We start from the raw sequence: 16,311 nt of genomic DNA, 5'->3' as shown, positions 1-16,311 counted from the left end.
GGAACACCCTCCCTCCTCACCTCCGCCAAACTGATTCTCTTTCCCTCTTCAAAACCCTACTTAAAAATCACCTCCTCCAAGAGGCGTTCCCAGACTGAGCTCCTCTTCCCCCTCTACTCCCTCTGCCATCCCCCCTTTACCTCTCCGCAGCTAAAGCCTCATTTTCCCCTTTTCCCTCTGTTCCTCCACCTCTCTCTTCCCATCCCCACAGCACTGTACTCGTCCGCTCAACTGTATATATTTTCGTTACCCTATTTATTTTGTTAATGAATTGTACATCGCCTTGATTCTATTTAGTTGCCATTGTTTTTACGAGATGTTCTTCCCCTTGACGCTGTTTATTGCCATTGTTCTTGTCTGTCCGTCTCCCCCAATTAGACTGTAAGCCCGTCAAAGGCAGGGACTGTCTCTATCTGTTGCCGACTTGTTCATCCCAAGCGCTTAGTACAGTGCTCTGCACATAGTAAGCGCTCAATAAATACTATTGAATGAATGAATAAGTGCTGTGGGGCAGGGAGAGGGGGGAAGAGCAAAGGGAGCAGTGGAAAAGATGAGGCACCACCCCTCCCCCTTCCCCCCCCAACTACACACACACCCCCCCCAAGCTTCCAAGGGGCTGAATTTTTGAGAGTAGGATTGGTGAGCCGAGTGGAGGACGGCCGGGAGTGATACAGAGGTTGATACATTCAGACGAAGAATCTTAAAGGGGTGAGGGTCTGGATGGTAGGAAAGGAGCTGGCCTTATGAGCTGACCAGGCCAACTCCCAGTCCCTACCAAAGGGCAGCCATGCCAGAGGGCCTCAAGCATTACTACTTTGTCCTCTGGGGAAGTTTGGCCAAGATGTGGGATGATATCCAGTTCTTGAGGGACTCTTAGGTGTGAATTTTGGAGAATAATGCTGATTTCTCCCCTTCACCCTGGGACTTTGGACACTGGGCTAAAGATGGAGTGGCTGAGAGGTCAAGGAAAATGAGGTCAAAAGTAGAGTCTATTCAATTTGGCAAGAAGGAAGTCATTGGTGACCTTGGAAAGAACCATCTCCATGGAGTGAACAGAGCAGAAGCCCGATTCTAGAGAGAGTTGGAGAGGAGAGGAATTGGAGGCAGTGGGCAGACACAACCTGTTTTAAGAATTTGGACAGGAATGGTAGACAAGGTGATTGCTGATGTACTCTAGAATCCAGAGAAGGGTTTTTTTAGGATAGAGGAGATGGGTAAAGTTGGAGCGAAAGGGAAAGGAACCATCAGAGACAGTGGTTGTGGGGCGGGGGAGAGAAGACTGTGGGTGCAAGTAAGTGATTTTCGAGGTTAGAAGGGATGGGCTTGGAGGCAAAAGTAGAGGGGGTGGATTTTGGAAGCAGGTGGTGGGAGCCCCTGAGTCACGATCAATCAATCCATGGTATCTACTATTTGCTATGTGCAAAGCACTGTACTAAGGACTTGGGAGAGTACTACAGTAAGTAACAGGATTCCTGCCCTCAAGGAGCTTTGCCACACTTTCATGTCCTTCTCTAGCATAAGAGGATTTAGGGGGCTGGGACTATGGGCCAGAGTGGAGTACGAAGGTGCTGTTGAAAAGACTGTGTTTGTGTGTGTATGTGTGTGTGTGTGTTGTGGGGGGCAGGGGCTAAATGTGGCTGGGGGAGCCGGGGAGAAGAGGGAAGAGGCTCAGGTCAGTTAGCCATTTAGACAGATTGTTTGAGAGTCCCAAACCCCCATCTGTATGCCACACTGCTTCCCTGTTGGCTACCCCCTACCCTCTGCAATATTTTCTTCTCCTCCATCCGGTTCATGGAATCCCTGTCTTTGGGATGGTTTTACCTCAGTCAATCAATCAATTGTAATTATTGAGCACTGATTCTGTGCGGAGCACCATACTAAGTGTTTGGGAGAGTACCACACAACAATATAGTAGAGACATTCCCTGCCCACAGTGAGCTTACATTCTAGATGGGGAGACAGACGTTAATATATATATAAATAAATAATGGATATGTTCATAAGTGGGGTTATGGGGTGTGAATAAAGGGAGCAAGTCAGGGCAATGCAAAAGGGAGTGGGGAAAGAGGAAATGAGGGCTTAGTCAGGGAAAACCTCTTGGAAGAGATGTGTCTTCAGTAAACCTTTGAAGGTGGGGAGAGTAATTGTCTGTCAGATATGAAAAGGGGGGCCATTCCAGGCCAGAGGCATGATGTGGGCAAGAGGTCGGCAGTAAGATAAAGGAGATTGAGGTACAGTGAGTAGGTTGACATTACAGGAGCAAAGGGTGTGGGCTGGGTTGTAGTAGGAAAGTAACAAGGTGATTGAGTGTTTTAAAGCCAATGGTAAAGAGTTCCTGTCTGATGCAGAGGTGGATGGGGAACCCCCAGAGGTTCTTGAGGCATGGGAAAACACAGACTCAATGTTTTTTTGAGTCATCCGGACAGCAGAGTGAAGTATGTACTCGAATGGGGAGAGACACAGGGCAGGGTGGTCAGCAAGGAGGCTGATACAGTAATCAAGGCAGGATAGGATAAGCACTTGGATTAACAAGATAAAGCATGTGAAAATACCTTCTAACCGATTCTACTCACTGTCTGCTATCCTCAGGCCTCTCCCTCCTTCCTTCCCTCCCTCCCTTGTTTCCTTTGTTCATTTTTTATTTGCTCTTTCTCTCCCCTAGGTGATACCCAACTCTCCAGCCAAGTTAGTATTGAATGACTGGTGTGTGTGTGTGCGCGTGTGTGTGCGTGTACATGCACACACAACGCTACCTGCTTTCTCTGTGGCAGAGATGGGGGAGCATGAATCTCTGTGTTCTTGCCGGGAGCATTCTGCTTGTGGGCTTTCAGTAAGGCTTGGGACTGTGCTGTGTTGGCTCTGTCGGCTGAGATGGGGCAAGGCTCTCCCGCCTGCCCCCCATAAGCCTGGCCATTTCCGGGCACGCACTCCTCTCCAAATTACCACTCTTCAGCCTCTTTCCACTTCTTCTGACCACTGCTCAGAGACAGGGAGCACGCTCAACAATGGAACAGACAGCCCCAGCCCTAGCTATGAGGCGACTTTGCTTTAACTCTCAGCATGGAGCTCATACCTACCATGCTTCAACTCAGGAACTCTCAGTTAGTGCAAATGGGACCCAGAGGGCCAGCGCTGGACACTTTCTGTCAGGAAACATCTCAGGAAACATCTCAGGAAACTTCTCAGGACCTCCTGGGCATCAGCTGGAGGCCCAGTTTCAAGAGAGCTACCATGGCTGCTGAATGAGTCTTCTTGTTTTCACTGCCCTTTGGCCCTGCAAAGTCCTGCCCTAGTCTTTCCTGAACCTGGAGCTTAGGCTTGAGGATCCATGCCAGTCTTTTGGTGGTGGCCACCGTCTTCCTGAAGTGGATGGATGAGGCATGGGGCATCCCTAGGCCTCTGGTAGAGCACATCAGAGCCAGGAAGTGGACAAGCCCAGCTGTGAAATGAGCCAAATGGAGACCTCCATCTGTGTCTTCTGTGGCTTCTGACACCATCTCCCAGAGGGCACTTGCCCTTCTCGGCTGATACACGCATGGGCCCGAGGACCCACAGAGAGCAATGGAAAGACGGAGAGGTCAGAGAAGATCAGTGACGGAACAGAGACTTTCCACTCAAAGAAGTCTCAAGGTGTTGGCAGGGCATGTGCACAGCTTCCGTGTGGTCATGACCTCTAGAGCTTTCAGGCTGGGAATTCTGGGCTTGGATCTCTGTCTTGCATGAGTCTGTCTCTCTGTCCCCTGCGCATGCTACTGTCTGGATGTTCTTTGGCTGCCGCACCTCTGTGCCTCCCCTGGAGATATCTCACTAAATGAAAAGACACTTCCATTCATGCAGCAGCGAGCTTGTCCCATAAACTTTCATAGCAATGACACTAACTTATGAAGATCAAACCCGTTTTCAGACCCATGATCCAAAACCCACTCCAGTATTTCCTCTTTCTCTAATAGTGACACCAGAAAGCTTGGAAAAACTAAGTTGTGAGGTGGCTGCCTTCCTGGATACCCATCCTCAGGACAGGAGACAGTCCATCCAACCCCGTAACTTCCCTTCTACAGACTGTGAGGTTTTCTTTCATTGAAATTGAGGCTAATCAGTGAATGTTTAGCCTCCTCATAACCAAGGCTGAACATCCAAACTCCCATATCCTTTTCACATCTCCCTTTTGTATCCAAAGGTTTGTTCTCTCTATAGTGCTTGAGGCTGAAGCTTTGGTGTGGTGAGATTTTCATCCACGTATGCCCCATCACCCCCACCCCCAGCCCTGAGTTCTTTCATTTTTTTTGATTTTCCATGTAACCACTCCGCCATTCTGTGCTGTTTCTTGTTTCCCTCTCTTTTCTCTTGCTTCACCCCCACCCCACCTGCTCCTCTGCTTCCCGTCGTGCCCCAGTGCCGAGACCGCTGAACGCTTCAACCCCAATGCACTGAAGGACTCGGCTCTCTCGACCCACAAGCCCATTGAAGTGAAGGGGCTGGGGGGCAAAGCTACCATCATTCACGCCCAGTACAACACCCCCATCAGCATGTACTCCCAGGATGCCATCATGGATGCCATTGCTGGCCAGGCTCAGGCCCAGGGCAGTGAATTAAGTGGGTAAGAACCATCCTCTTTGTACAACTGGGGAAGCCAGTCTCTGCCATAGTCTTGAAAATAAGCTTGGCCCACATCTTGCTGAGGGAGCAAAACTCTCAATTTCCTCACCAGTGCTACTCCAGCACAGGTTTGGTGTGGCTGCCTGCGGCCTAGGTTTGAAGAGTCCTGGTGGATGGAAAACCACTCCCTTTGGGTTAACATGGCCCAAGGAGCAATTAGCCAGCAGCGGGGGAAACAGTGATGGGTAGAGGGGACAATGGACTTGAACAGGAGAAGCCATAAGGGCCCAGCAGAGCGGGAGTCTCTCACTGAAATAATAATAATAATATTGATGGTATTTGTTAAGCGCTTCCTATGTGCAAAACACTGTTCTAAGTGCTGGGGTGCAGGGGGGGAATACAAGGTGATCAGGTTGCCCCACGTGGGGCTCACAGTCTTAATCCCCATTTTACAGATGAGGTAACTGAGGCACAGAGAAATTAAGTGACTTGCCCAAAGTCACACAGTTGACAAGTGGCGGATCCGGGATTAGAACCCATGACCTCTGACTCCCAAGCCCATGCTCTTTCCACTGAGCCAAGCAGCTTCTCGGCCACCCCTACCAAATTAGTCAACATAAATGATTCCCATGAACTTCCTGAAGAGCTAGTGCAGAGAAAGAGACATCACAAAGGAACGTTCTTACTAAGAGGGGTCATTTTTTGCAACACATCTGGGGCTATTTCCTACCTCAGTGACCTCCGGCTCCTCCTCCTGCCAGCAAAGGTCCAGTTGATTCCCAATCCTTCAAATCTAAATGGCTTTGTGTCCATGCTTTCTGCATTGAAATTCCAGAGACCCCAGTAGGGATTTTAGGATTGAATCCAAAGCTTCTTGCCCTTTGACTTGAAGGCCATTGCCTCCAAATCCATCCTTTGGGGTGGTCAAGGGACTGAGGCTTCATGAATCATAAGCCAGAAGCATGAAATGCAGTTCCTGTTTTGGTTGGTTTTGTAGAGTTGCTTCAGGTTGGAGTCCTGGAACCCTTGGGAAAACCCAGAGGAGGAGTTCTGTAAGCAGCAGGAGGAGGAGGAGAGTAAATGCTTAGTCTAAGGCAAGATAGGGGGAGGAGGGTTTTACAGAGCTGCCACATTCTCCACCATCATCCCACTATCACCACCACCCACCACTCCTGGTCTCTGGAACTAAGACTTTCAACCCAGCCATCATTCCCTATGGGTCTCAGACCCACTCAGACCTATAAGTCAGTAAGAGTTCCAAGATCTTTTCTGAAGAAAACTGGCTTGGGTTTATGCCTCATGAGCAAGTGGATGAAGCACTAAAAAGATTGATCTCTGCATATATATATATTGCGATCCATCCATTCCGCACACCAGGTTTGAAAGTGGCTTCTATTCAGTCTTGGGGAAGTTTGTATCTTTTTTCCCTCCCAAGACACTGGATAAGTTTTAGCACATCAGAGAAGAGAGGAAGGAAAGAGATGCCAAGGGAAACAGGGCAATCAATTTTGTGCCATACATATCTCTCTTTCATATCCTTGTGATGTTAGTAGGGCTTGGGTGCTTCTACAAGGGAAATGGAAGAAGTTTGAAACTGTGGACATATTCCTCAGTTCAGCTTTTGTTTTTCACCATGAATCAACTCAGAATTTCCAAGAAAAAAATCTTCCTCCTTGAGTTTTCAGTTCTTTCAGAGCTAGGCACTCCTAATAAGAAAGCATTTGATATTTAGAATGCCAGATTAAAATAGATTTTCTGTAACCTTTTTGCTAAGAAGCTGAAGATTTATTATAAAGGTCTGAAAGCAGTAGAAGGGAATTCTAAATGGAGTGTTGAGAGATGTGTAACTGGAATTTGGATTCTGGCCACTCGCTTGCCATCTGAAATCTGAATTGGTAAGAGGGCCCTTGTTGGCACAGATATAAGGAGTGTGGAAATGAAACTCAGATATCATCTGGTTTCTGAAGGAAAGAGGAGGATTGTAGAATCAATCAATCAATCACTGGTATTTACTGAGTTCTTACTATGTGCAGAGCCCTGTACTAAGCACTTGGGAAAGCACAGTACAAAAGAGTTGGTCGGCACGGTCCCTGCCCATTAGGAAATTACAGTGTACTGATGGAAGAGCCAAAGCCAGTTGGTAGTCATGGAGAAGGTTTTTTTTGGTTTTTGGGGGTGGGGGTTTATGGTATTTGATAAGCACTTACTATGAGTCAGGCATTGTACTATGCTAAGGTAGATACTAATCAGGTAGGACACAGTCCAGATCTCACATGGGGCTCACAGTCTTAATCTCCATTTTATAAATGAGATAACTGAGGCACAGAGAAGTGAACTGTCTGCCCAAGGTCAGGGCAAGTCCCAGGCCCCTGGTCTTTCCACTAGGTTAGGCTGCTTCCATGTTTTGTCCCTTACTTCCATGGCCCTATAGAAAGGAATCTGAGCTACCCTTTCCTCACTCTCTCACTCTTCTCTCCAGGGCCCCATTTCTTCCATTTCTCAAAATAACTTATTTGCCCATTTTCACAGCAACTCCTCCCTGATTCATTGAAAGTCTTCTGATCCACTGGGGAAAAGAAGAGACCGTTTAAAGTTGAATATTAGTAATGATGGTACTTTTTAAGCACTTGCTATGTGGCAAGCATGGTGCTAAACTCTGGGGTAGGTACCAAAGAATCAAATTGGACACGGTCCCTGTCCCACACAGGGCTCACAGATTAAGAGGGAGGAAGAGCAGGGATTTTATCCCTGTTTTACAGATTAGGAAACTGAGGCACAGAGAGGTAAAGTAACTTGCCCAAAATCACACAGCAGATATCCTGAATTATGATTCCCAGCCCCATGCTTTTTCTACCAGGTCATGCTTTTTCCAAAAAGATGAAGCTTTGAAAAATGAGTGGGTTTTTCCTTTATAAACCATGACTTTTTCATTAAAGCAACACCTGTAGTCACTGCTTGTATGTGTGTGTGTGTGTGTGTGTGTGTGTGTGTGTGGTGTATACATCTGAAGCGGGCCAGAAGGAAATTTTTACAAAGATAAACTGGCTGGAAACTCTCTTGTGCCTCCCATGCAGAAGAAAAGCAATTATCATTGTATTAGTATCAGTGTGATATAATGAGAACATACTGTGTGCAAAGCACTATACTAGTCACCTGCTGTGTGCAGAGCACTGAACTGAGTACTTGGAAGCATACAATAAAACTAAAAGATGCAATCCTTACCCTGAAGATGACAGTGTAATGAGACAAGCATACCACAGATAATAGTGATGTAATAATATACAGAGGAGAAAAGATAAATAGCAAATATAGTGATAATAAATACATAGGTGCTGAAATGACAGGCAGGGTGGTACAACTGGAAAGTTGAGGTATTAACAAAGAATGCTTCCTGGAAGAAGTGGCTTTTTAGATGAATTTGTACAGACCATAACTGCTTTCCAGGACCTTGGAGACAGTATACTGCAATATGTTTACTCTAGCAAACATTCCAGACATTTCAGGCCTAAAAGAACACTTGAGTCTGAAGAATCCAGAAAACTGACTGGTCCAAAATGTGCTTTGGGGTCCAAAATATTCAGGGTAATTTGCTAGGGCAATAACAGCCTGTGACACTGCCCAAACCCAAGTCACTTCCTTCCTTCTCCAGCCAAGAGTGTCAACACTAGGCAACTTTTCCATCTTGTGTAGGTGGGGAGTGAAAAATGATCTTCTAACAGAAATCTGGAGTGATAATACGGATTCATGTGCTTCGTGTTGATTTCTTTCATTTCTTCCTCATTGATGATTTCTTTTTTCTCTTCTCTCTTTATCCAATCCTTTCTTTTTTTAACTTATTTCTGATACCAACATTGCTCTATTGTGCTCACCCATCACCCCCTCTGCATAATGATGGAAACCAATCAATCAAATCAATACCATTTGCTGGGTTTTCATGACATGCCTTACAGTGACTCTCCACTGGTGTAAGTAGATCCATCTTCCTTTCTCACAAAGTCTTCAGTGGTTATGTTGATTGGGAAATGGTGTGCTGATTTGGTGTGTTGGGTTACTGAATGGACTTTGTCTCCCACTGTCGTAGTTAGGGGAAATGGTCACAGTTGTTCTTCATCTGGTCTGTCTGTCTCCTGGTTGTCGCCTATCGTCCTGGTCACATATTCATTTAATGGACTTAGAGCCAGTGAAATCGGGGCAGTTCCATTCTCCAGTGCCTTGGAGCTGGTGGATCTGGTTTTGCTTCATCTCTGGTTTCGAGGACTTGTGTAGTAGGAAAGATTCACATAGTCAGACCTATGCTACCCTTCAAAGCCTTAGGAACCCCTGTGATGGTTTTCAGAAGATAAGGAGACGTTCCTGCAATGATCCGGCACTGAGCAGAACAAAGGAGGGCTTCAAACAAGGGTCTTTGGTCGTTTCTTGTGCAGCCCTGTTTTCTACAGGAATGATGAAGGATGACCTCTAGGGAAGGGACTTTTTCAACTGAGGCCAAGCCTGCCGTGCAATAAAGGAGGTCAGAGTTGGTAGTCAAGTTCAAGGTCAAAGATCAATATATTTGCACAATAAAACCCCAATGCTCAGTTTATAGTAAAGTCCATTTTATAAGGGGTGAGAGACCCAATTACGCCTGCCGTTTACTTCTGGGTACATGAGAGTTTAATGAGTAAGAATTTAAGAAGATACTTCAAGATTAGAAAGCTGTTCTGACCATTTCCATTCATCTTCAAGCAGAAATTTCCAACATCCCCTTTGTCCTTAGCAGGGTTCTGGAGTTGAGCATAACTCAGAGGAGTGTTTTCTTGGGTCAGGAAAGGAAGAAGAGTGGAGGAAAGAGGTTGTCTGAACTGCCGGACCTCAAGCTGACTAGAAAGTGCTGTGTTTGACACTGATCTTGCTGATTTGGGTCAGATCGGGTCAGATGGCAAAGTGAACCTTCCCTGAGTGATGTAGGGTTGTGGTAAATGAAGCTGAAAAGCTAAGCATACTACCTTTCTCTAAGTCAACTCCAAGTCCATTTAATCTCAAATGAATCAGTCAGTCCATTGGTCATATTTATTGAGTGCTTGCTCTGTGCACAACACTGTACTAAGCGCTTGGGAAAATACAATATAAACAGATTTGGTAGACACATTCCCTGTCCACAATGAGTTTACAGTCTAGAGGGGGATACAGACATTAATATAAATAAATAAATTACAGATATGTAAATAAGTGCTGTGGGACTCAAGGAGCGGTGAATAAAGGATACAAATCCAATGCAAATTTGATGGAGAAGGGAGGGGGAGAAGAGGAATTGAGGGCTTAGTCAGAGTAGACCTCTTGGAGGAGATTAAACTATTCAGTCAAGAGAATACTCCAAACTTCTTAAGCGGGGAAGAAGAATTCAGGACATAATGCTATAGATTTCATAGTATTTTGATGTAGAAACTTGAAACAAAAGTCAAAATTTAATGCCTAGTAAAAATGGCCAAACCAATAAAAATGGCAGGTAACATATAAGAAGTAACACTTGACTTCAAGATCTTAGAGTCAACTTTCCCAAACCATCTCTCAGTGGCTCTGACAGATATGCATAAACCCTGTGTTTACTGATCTAGAAACACAACTTCACTGACTACACCAGCCATAAAATATAATGAAACCATATGTTCGCCACATAGCGTTTGAGTGACTGGGTGCCCCAGGGATTGCTACCGGCCATTTAGATCGGCATTATCGAAACCTCATGTCGAGACCTATGGAAAGGACATCCTTCCTAATGGACAAATTTTCCATTTTCATTGTGCCATACTCTATGTCTGTGGAATCCATAATGTACCAAGAACCAAGAGTTACATGCTGTGGTCGTATCTTTGTGTTGCGTGTTTCAATCAAACCTCTTTTTCAAAGCCATAATCAAATCCTGCCCCTAGTGCCCATGAATGGAAATATCCAAATGGGTTTCCACCTCCTCTGCGGTGCCCAGGTTATTTTCTCATTCCATTCTGAGTGATGGGTTCCTTTGGCATTCCAGTTGGGGCACACACACCGACCATTGCCCCAGAAATTTGCTTCCCTGTTTCTCTGTCTCCATCCATGGCCAAATCATGAGACTTCACTCTCAATTGGATTGGACCCTGGCTCAAAGAGGTTTGATGGCCTTCATTCTCATTGTGGTGGAAGTAGTTGGCGGGAGGGGGTGGGGTAGTGGTGCTTGCTGGAATGTTCCAGTGCTCCCAGAGAGCAGTACGGGGAGGTGGAGAGAGGTCCTAGAAGGGGACGGGTCTCATTCCTTCAACTCGGCAGTCAACATGCTCGACGTGAGAGGTCCCCTAGTTCAGGTGAGAAATGGACTTTTCTGCTGCTTCTCCCCACCCCTACTCCCCAGTCCTGGCAACTTAAAGAGAAAGGATTGAGGCCAAGTCATGCTTAGCTCAAAGCAAAGTCAACTTGAGGCATTGATCCAAATAACCTGTAATACATGTCAGAATCATCCTTTCTCCAGAGCAAAAAGTGCAACTCTTTGGGCTCCATTTCTGTGCTCTGTTCTCAAATCCTTGACAGCTTAGCTTCCCCAAATGGTTACTGAGAAATACACTTTTTGCCCTACACATGTGGAAATCCATCACCTCTCTGAGGGATGAGCCAATGGAGAACTGAGTGCCTATTCACATAGAAGGCAGCCACCAAGCCCTTTATCCCAAGGAACCAGTGGAGGGACGGCCCAGACCGTGACTCAATTCAAAGGAGAGGAAGACATCTTATAAGACACCTAAGCCCTACACTACAACCCCCTCATCTAGAGGGTAGAGAACTGAAGTTCAGTGGGAAGAAGACAGTCCTGTTGACTGGTTAACCCTATTTTCAATAAAGGGAACTCCTAGGATCCTGTTCTTGAAGGCATCAGGGCCGTGGGACAGGAGACAGTGGTTTCTTGCTCTTGTTCTTCTCAGCAGCTACCCTTCAATTTCAAAGCACCAGATGCAGGGTGTGCATTCTGGTGGGTCAAAATGCAAGGTCTGGAACCCTAACCACAGTAGGTCCTGAGCTGTAGAAATAGCCTTGGTTGTTGAAAAGGGCAAGAGGGAGATGCTTCCATCCTTCCCATTGCGAGGAGGCAAGCAACTGTATAAAGATAATAGTGGCACTGTACCTGATGCAAAGCCCATTATTCGCTCATGGAAGCAATGAACGGATGGGGAGGAAGAGGGAGCCTAGGTCAGGGGGCAAGGTCAGGAAGCCAACAGAATAGGCTGCAAACACTCAGGACTGGAACTGATTCCTTGGCAGGGCAAGATTCCACTGGGGAAACCAACAGAGCGAAATCCCCCTCTCCTTGCTTCCCTTTTAACCCTTTTAAAGGAATAGATACCCCCCTCCGCTGCCCTTTTGTTGCCATGGAGAGTCACAGAACCATACACTTGCCTACCCACCGGTCTTTGGGGTCAAACCAATGCTGCTGTCCAGCTCCAAAAGCACAAGGACTGTTCAGTGGTCTTTAGTCTACAAAATCCCAGGGACCACCCTGTTGAGAGATCCTGATGGAACTCCTACCACTGAACTCCTAGTGGGGGTGGGGATGGGAAGGTGGATCGAGCAAATCCCAAGCCAGCCCCTATGAGAACAGATAAGTTGGACTGGGCCACAATAGTTTTTGTCCTCTCCCTCCTACTGAAATCACCTTCTTGGTTTCTCCATTAAGTCATCTTTTTTCCTCTTCCCACGGAAAAGGCAAAAGTCAGAGAGGAGGGGAGGGCATGGGTGTTGGGGGCAGGCCCACCTCTCCCTGGCCCCTTTCCGATGGGCCTCTTTCTGCGTTGCAGTAACCTTCCTGTTAAAGATCTTCCCGTAGACAGTGCTTCCCCCGTGTATCAGGCTGTGATTAAAAACCAGAACAAGCCAGAAGGTGAGACAGACGACTGGGCCCGCCGTTCTGCCAACCTGCAGTCTAAGTCCTTCCGCATCCTCGCCCAGCTGACCGGAACGGAATTCAGTAAGTCTGGGGTCTGAACTCGCTCTGGAGCTTGGGGTGGGTTTTCCATACGTCCCTCTGTGATTCTTCCATGAGCCCTGAGCACAAAGCCCAAATTGCTAAACGAGGCAGCCTGGTGAATAAGAACAAAGGTCGAATGGCCCCTACACAGTTTCTGCCAGCTGTCTCTGCTCTGGCCACTAGAACAATGACAGAAACTCTCCTGAATTAAGTGGCTGTTCACCATTGGTGAGTAGGAGAGAGAGACTGTTTCTAAAGCAATTAGCCAGTTGCTTTGGCGTGAGAAACTCAATGCCTGGTCGGGGATGGACCTCCCACTACTTCACATTGGCAGGTAGAGTTGTGGCTGTACTTGGGCATTTCTTCCTCCTTTCTGGGAAGTTTATTACTATGATTCTTCTGTGACCTCTTCCAAACAATCTCACACACGAACGTACCTCCCCTCCACCAACCAAGTTCTCTCCCTTCCTCAAGTTGGTGGAGGAAGTTGTACAACAGCAGCCTCTAACCCTCCTCCCTCCCCATCTTTCCTATTCCTCCACTCCCTCACTCCTCAAACCAACCTGGGAACCCTAAATCCCAGTCCAAATTCTCTAGAAAATCTGGATTCCCCAAAGCCTCAGAGATGGACTTTCCATTACATTTGCTGGGGGATTTGGGCCAAGGACCCAATTTAGCCATTGGTGACTGAATTATTTTTCCCTCCTCAGTGCAAGACCCTGATGAAGAAGCTCTGAGAAGATCAAGGTAGGCACCATGAAGCCCACTCTGAGACCCTCTCATTACAGATAACCAATACCTAATGCTCCGTAACAGCTGTAATCTGAATCAGTGTTTTTGAAAAAGCTAATTTTCCCTCTGTTTGGAAGAAACCATTCTAACTCATTTACTCAAAAACCACTAAACCCCTCAGGGCTACTGGCTTAGTCTTTGGCAAGCAGCAGTCAATCCAAAGAGCAATGTTGGGGACCCATGTTCGGGGGAGATGCCCAAACCACTGGATTAGGGAGAAGGTGGGACCCATGGATTGGAGAGGTCCCTGGATGTGGCTAAAGGCTGTGATGAGAGAGCTGATGTGGCACAAACTGCATCTCCATGATTGACTCAGTTGGGGAAAGTGGAGTTTCTAACTCTACAATTTGAGTGTTATGCTCATTTGGTTCCCATCCATTAGAGGAGGTGCAGGGCTGCTTTTGTTAATTAAATCTAGGGACTTCTTCCTGTACCTCTTTGTGGGTGGATTGGGGGCATGGCAGCAGGTGTGTGCTGCTGCATCTTCAGTATTCAGGGTCTTGTTCGAAACACTCCGGCTTTCCATACATGCACTACGCTCCTTCCACCATATCAGCTGAGACCTGGAACTTATCTTTGGCCCACTCCTCATGCTCATCTTGGGTACCACAAAACTTTGGTGGAGGAGATGGGAATTTAGAGGTACTTTAAAGATGGGAAGAGATGTGGTGAATCAGAATTGGGAGGAAAGGGAGTTCCTGGTTGAGGAGCACCATGAGCTAGGCGTTGGAGGTGGGAGAGTTGAGATTGAGAAATTTGGAAGATGAGCTTGGAAAGAATGAAGAATATGAGGGGAGTATGGTGGTGAAGAGAGCCTATATATTATATATATGTGTGTGTATGTGTGCATAGATATATATATTCATGTATATATTTACATGGATATATGTATATATGTGTGTATATGTTTATAGGTAAATATATATTTATATATAAAAATAATGGAGAGAGCTGGTAGAGAGTTTTCGACTCAGTGGTAAGGACTTGATTCTGTGAGAGATGAGTAACTAATGAAGGTTTTTTGAGTAGAGAGATATGTGCCCGGTGACTCTACAAAAAGATGATTCATGTCATAACATGGGCATAGAGTGGGGACTATAGTGGGGATTATAGTGGGGAAAGGCCAGAGGCAGGGAGAACAATGAGGAAGTTGATGGAATAGTCCAACTAATATGACCAGAATCTGAACCAAGGTGGTAGCTGTTTGAGTGGACAGAAAGAGGCAGATCCAGGAGATAAAATGGAGGCAAAATGAACAAGATTTCATAGTTGACTGAATGTGAGATCTAAAAAGGGGTATGGAGGCAAAGGCAACACCAAGATTTTGAACTTCTGGGATAGGGAAGATGGTGGTGTTGCCAACAGAGATAGGAAAGTTAGGAGGAGAACTAGTTTTGAGAGAGAAGATAAGGACATAATTGGACATTGTTTTAAGATATTTGCTAAGTGCTTACTCTGTGCCAGACACTGTACTGAATGCTGGGGTAGATACAAGATAATCAGTTTGGACACAGTCCATGCCCTACATGGAGCTCAAAGTCTTAATTCCCGTTTTCCATATAGGGTAACTGAGACACTGGGAAGTTAGGTGACTTGCCTAAGGTCACATAGCAGTCAAATGGCAGAGCTGGGATTAGAACCCACATCTTTCTGTCTTCCAGGCCCATGCTCTATCCACTAGACCAGGCTGCTTCTCACTGGACATATTGTGTTTGAGGTGTTGACAGGACATCACATGGATACATCCTGGAGTCAGAATAAAATGCTGGATTTTATATTAAAGGAGAAGTCATGACTGGAGAGGTAAATGTGGAGGACATGTACACAGAGATGGTAGTTAAAGCCAAGTGAGTGGATGAGCTCCTTAAGAGAGGAAATGTAGAGTGAGAACAGTAGGGGATCCAGAATAGAGTCTTGCATAATGCCCATAGTTAGGACTGAGAGGTGGAGGGGGAACCAGTGGGGAAGCAGAAGTACCTTGTTGGCAAAACCATGGTCTGAAAGACTTTCAAGGAGAAGAGAATGGTCCACAGTGTTAAAGGCAGAAGACTGAGATCAAGTTGTGTTAGGACAGAGTATTCCCTAATGGCTTTTGCTAGGAAGAGTTCATTGGTGACCTTAGAGAGTGTTGGCTTTAAAGCCAGCAGTAAGGAGTTTCTGTCTGATGCAGAGGTGGCTGAACAACCACTGGAGGTTACTGAGGAGTGGAGAAACAGGGACTGATCAGTTTTGTAGAAAAATGATCTGGGCAGCAGAGTGAAGTATGGGCTGAAGTGGGGAGAGACAAGAGGCAGGGATTGTCAGCAAGGAGGCTGATGCAGTAAACAAGAGGGGATAGGTAAGTGCTTGGATTAACATGGTAGCAATTTAGGTGGAGAGGACAAAGGTGGATTTTAGTGATGCTGTGAAGGTTGAACCAACAGAATTTGATGACAGGTTGAATCACATAATTTGATGACAAGTTGAAAATATGGGTTTAAAGAGAGAGATAAATTGAGGATAATTCCCTAGCAAAGACCCTAGCCAAAAGCAGCCCTGTCTAACCCAATCAATCGGACCAGCCAAACCAAGTAGCTAATCCATCCAGCCAATCCAATCAGATAAGACAATACAGCCAGTCCAATCCAATCGGATGATCCCACCCATCCTTTCCAATCCATCTGATCTGAGGGCCCACGCTACGTATCTGCTGAATCTGGTGGAGTTCCCAGGAAGACAGCATAGCCTGTCAATGATTCTAATAATGGCAGCCCAACTAGAGAGGGTCTTTGGTGGGGATGTCCAAGCCTGGCTAACTGTGAAAGCTGGCAAAGTTCTGGGAAGAACCCAGGGTTCAAATGCACTGTAGGTAAGCCCATGGTTGGAGCCTCCACCCCTGCCCTTTGGAGGACCCAAACCTCCAGGGTGGGGCCAGAACACTGAAGAACTCTCAGAGTTCTTCCAAGCCATACCTG

At 46.3% G+C, this 16,311-nt stretch overlaps 1 protein-coding gene across 6 annotated transcripts in view; it reads left to right on the top strand.

Moving 5' to 3' along the window:
* LDB3 (LIM domain binding 3) overlaps positions 1 to 16,311 on the top strand; it is a 143,938-nt gene that overhangs the window by 69,674 nt on the left and 57,953 nt on the right. For 4 of the 6 annotated variants that reach the window (XM_039911503.1, XM_029059594.2, XM_029059593.2 and 1 more), the window contains exons 6-7: positions 12,396 to 12,565; positions 13,276 to 13,312. In XM_039911503.1, the coding sequence (XP_039767437.1) occupies positions 12,396 to 12,565; positions 13,276 to 13,312 (207 nt within the window). Of the gene's footprint in view, positions 1 to 2,662; positions 2,686 to 4,393; positions 4,598 to 8,546; positions 8,562 to 12,395; positions 12,566 to 13,275; positions 13,313 to 16,311 lie in introns of all 6 variants that reach the window. The other 2 variants (XM_039911504.1, XM_029059601.2) reach the window with 1 other exon arrangement.

Source organism: Ornithorhynchus anatinus, chromosome 3 (genome assembly GCF_004115215.2).
Source record: "Ornithorhynchus anatinus isolate Pmale09 chromosome 3, mOrnAna1.pri.v4, whole genome shotgun sequence".
Classification (NCBI taxonomy): Eukaryota; Metazoa; Chordata; class Mammalia; order Monotremata; family Ornithorhynchidae; genus Ornithorhynchus; species Ornithorhynchus anatinus.
Note: the sequence above shows the minus strand (reverse complement) of the source record. Positions and strands in the feature narration are given on the sequence as shown.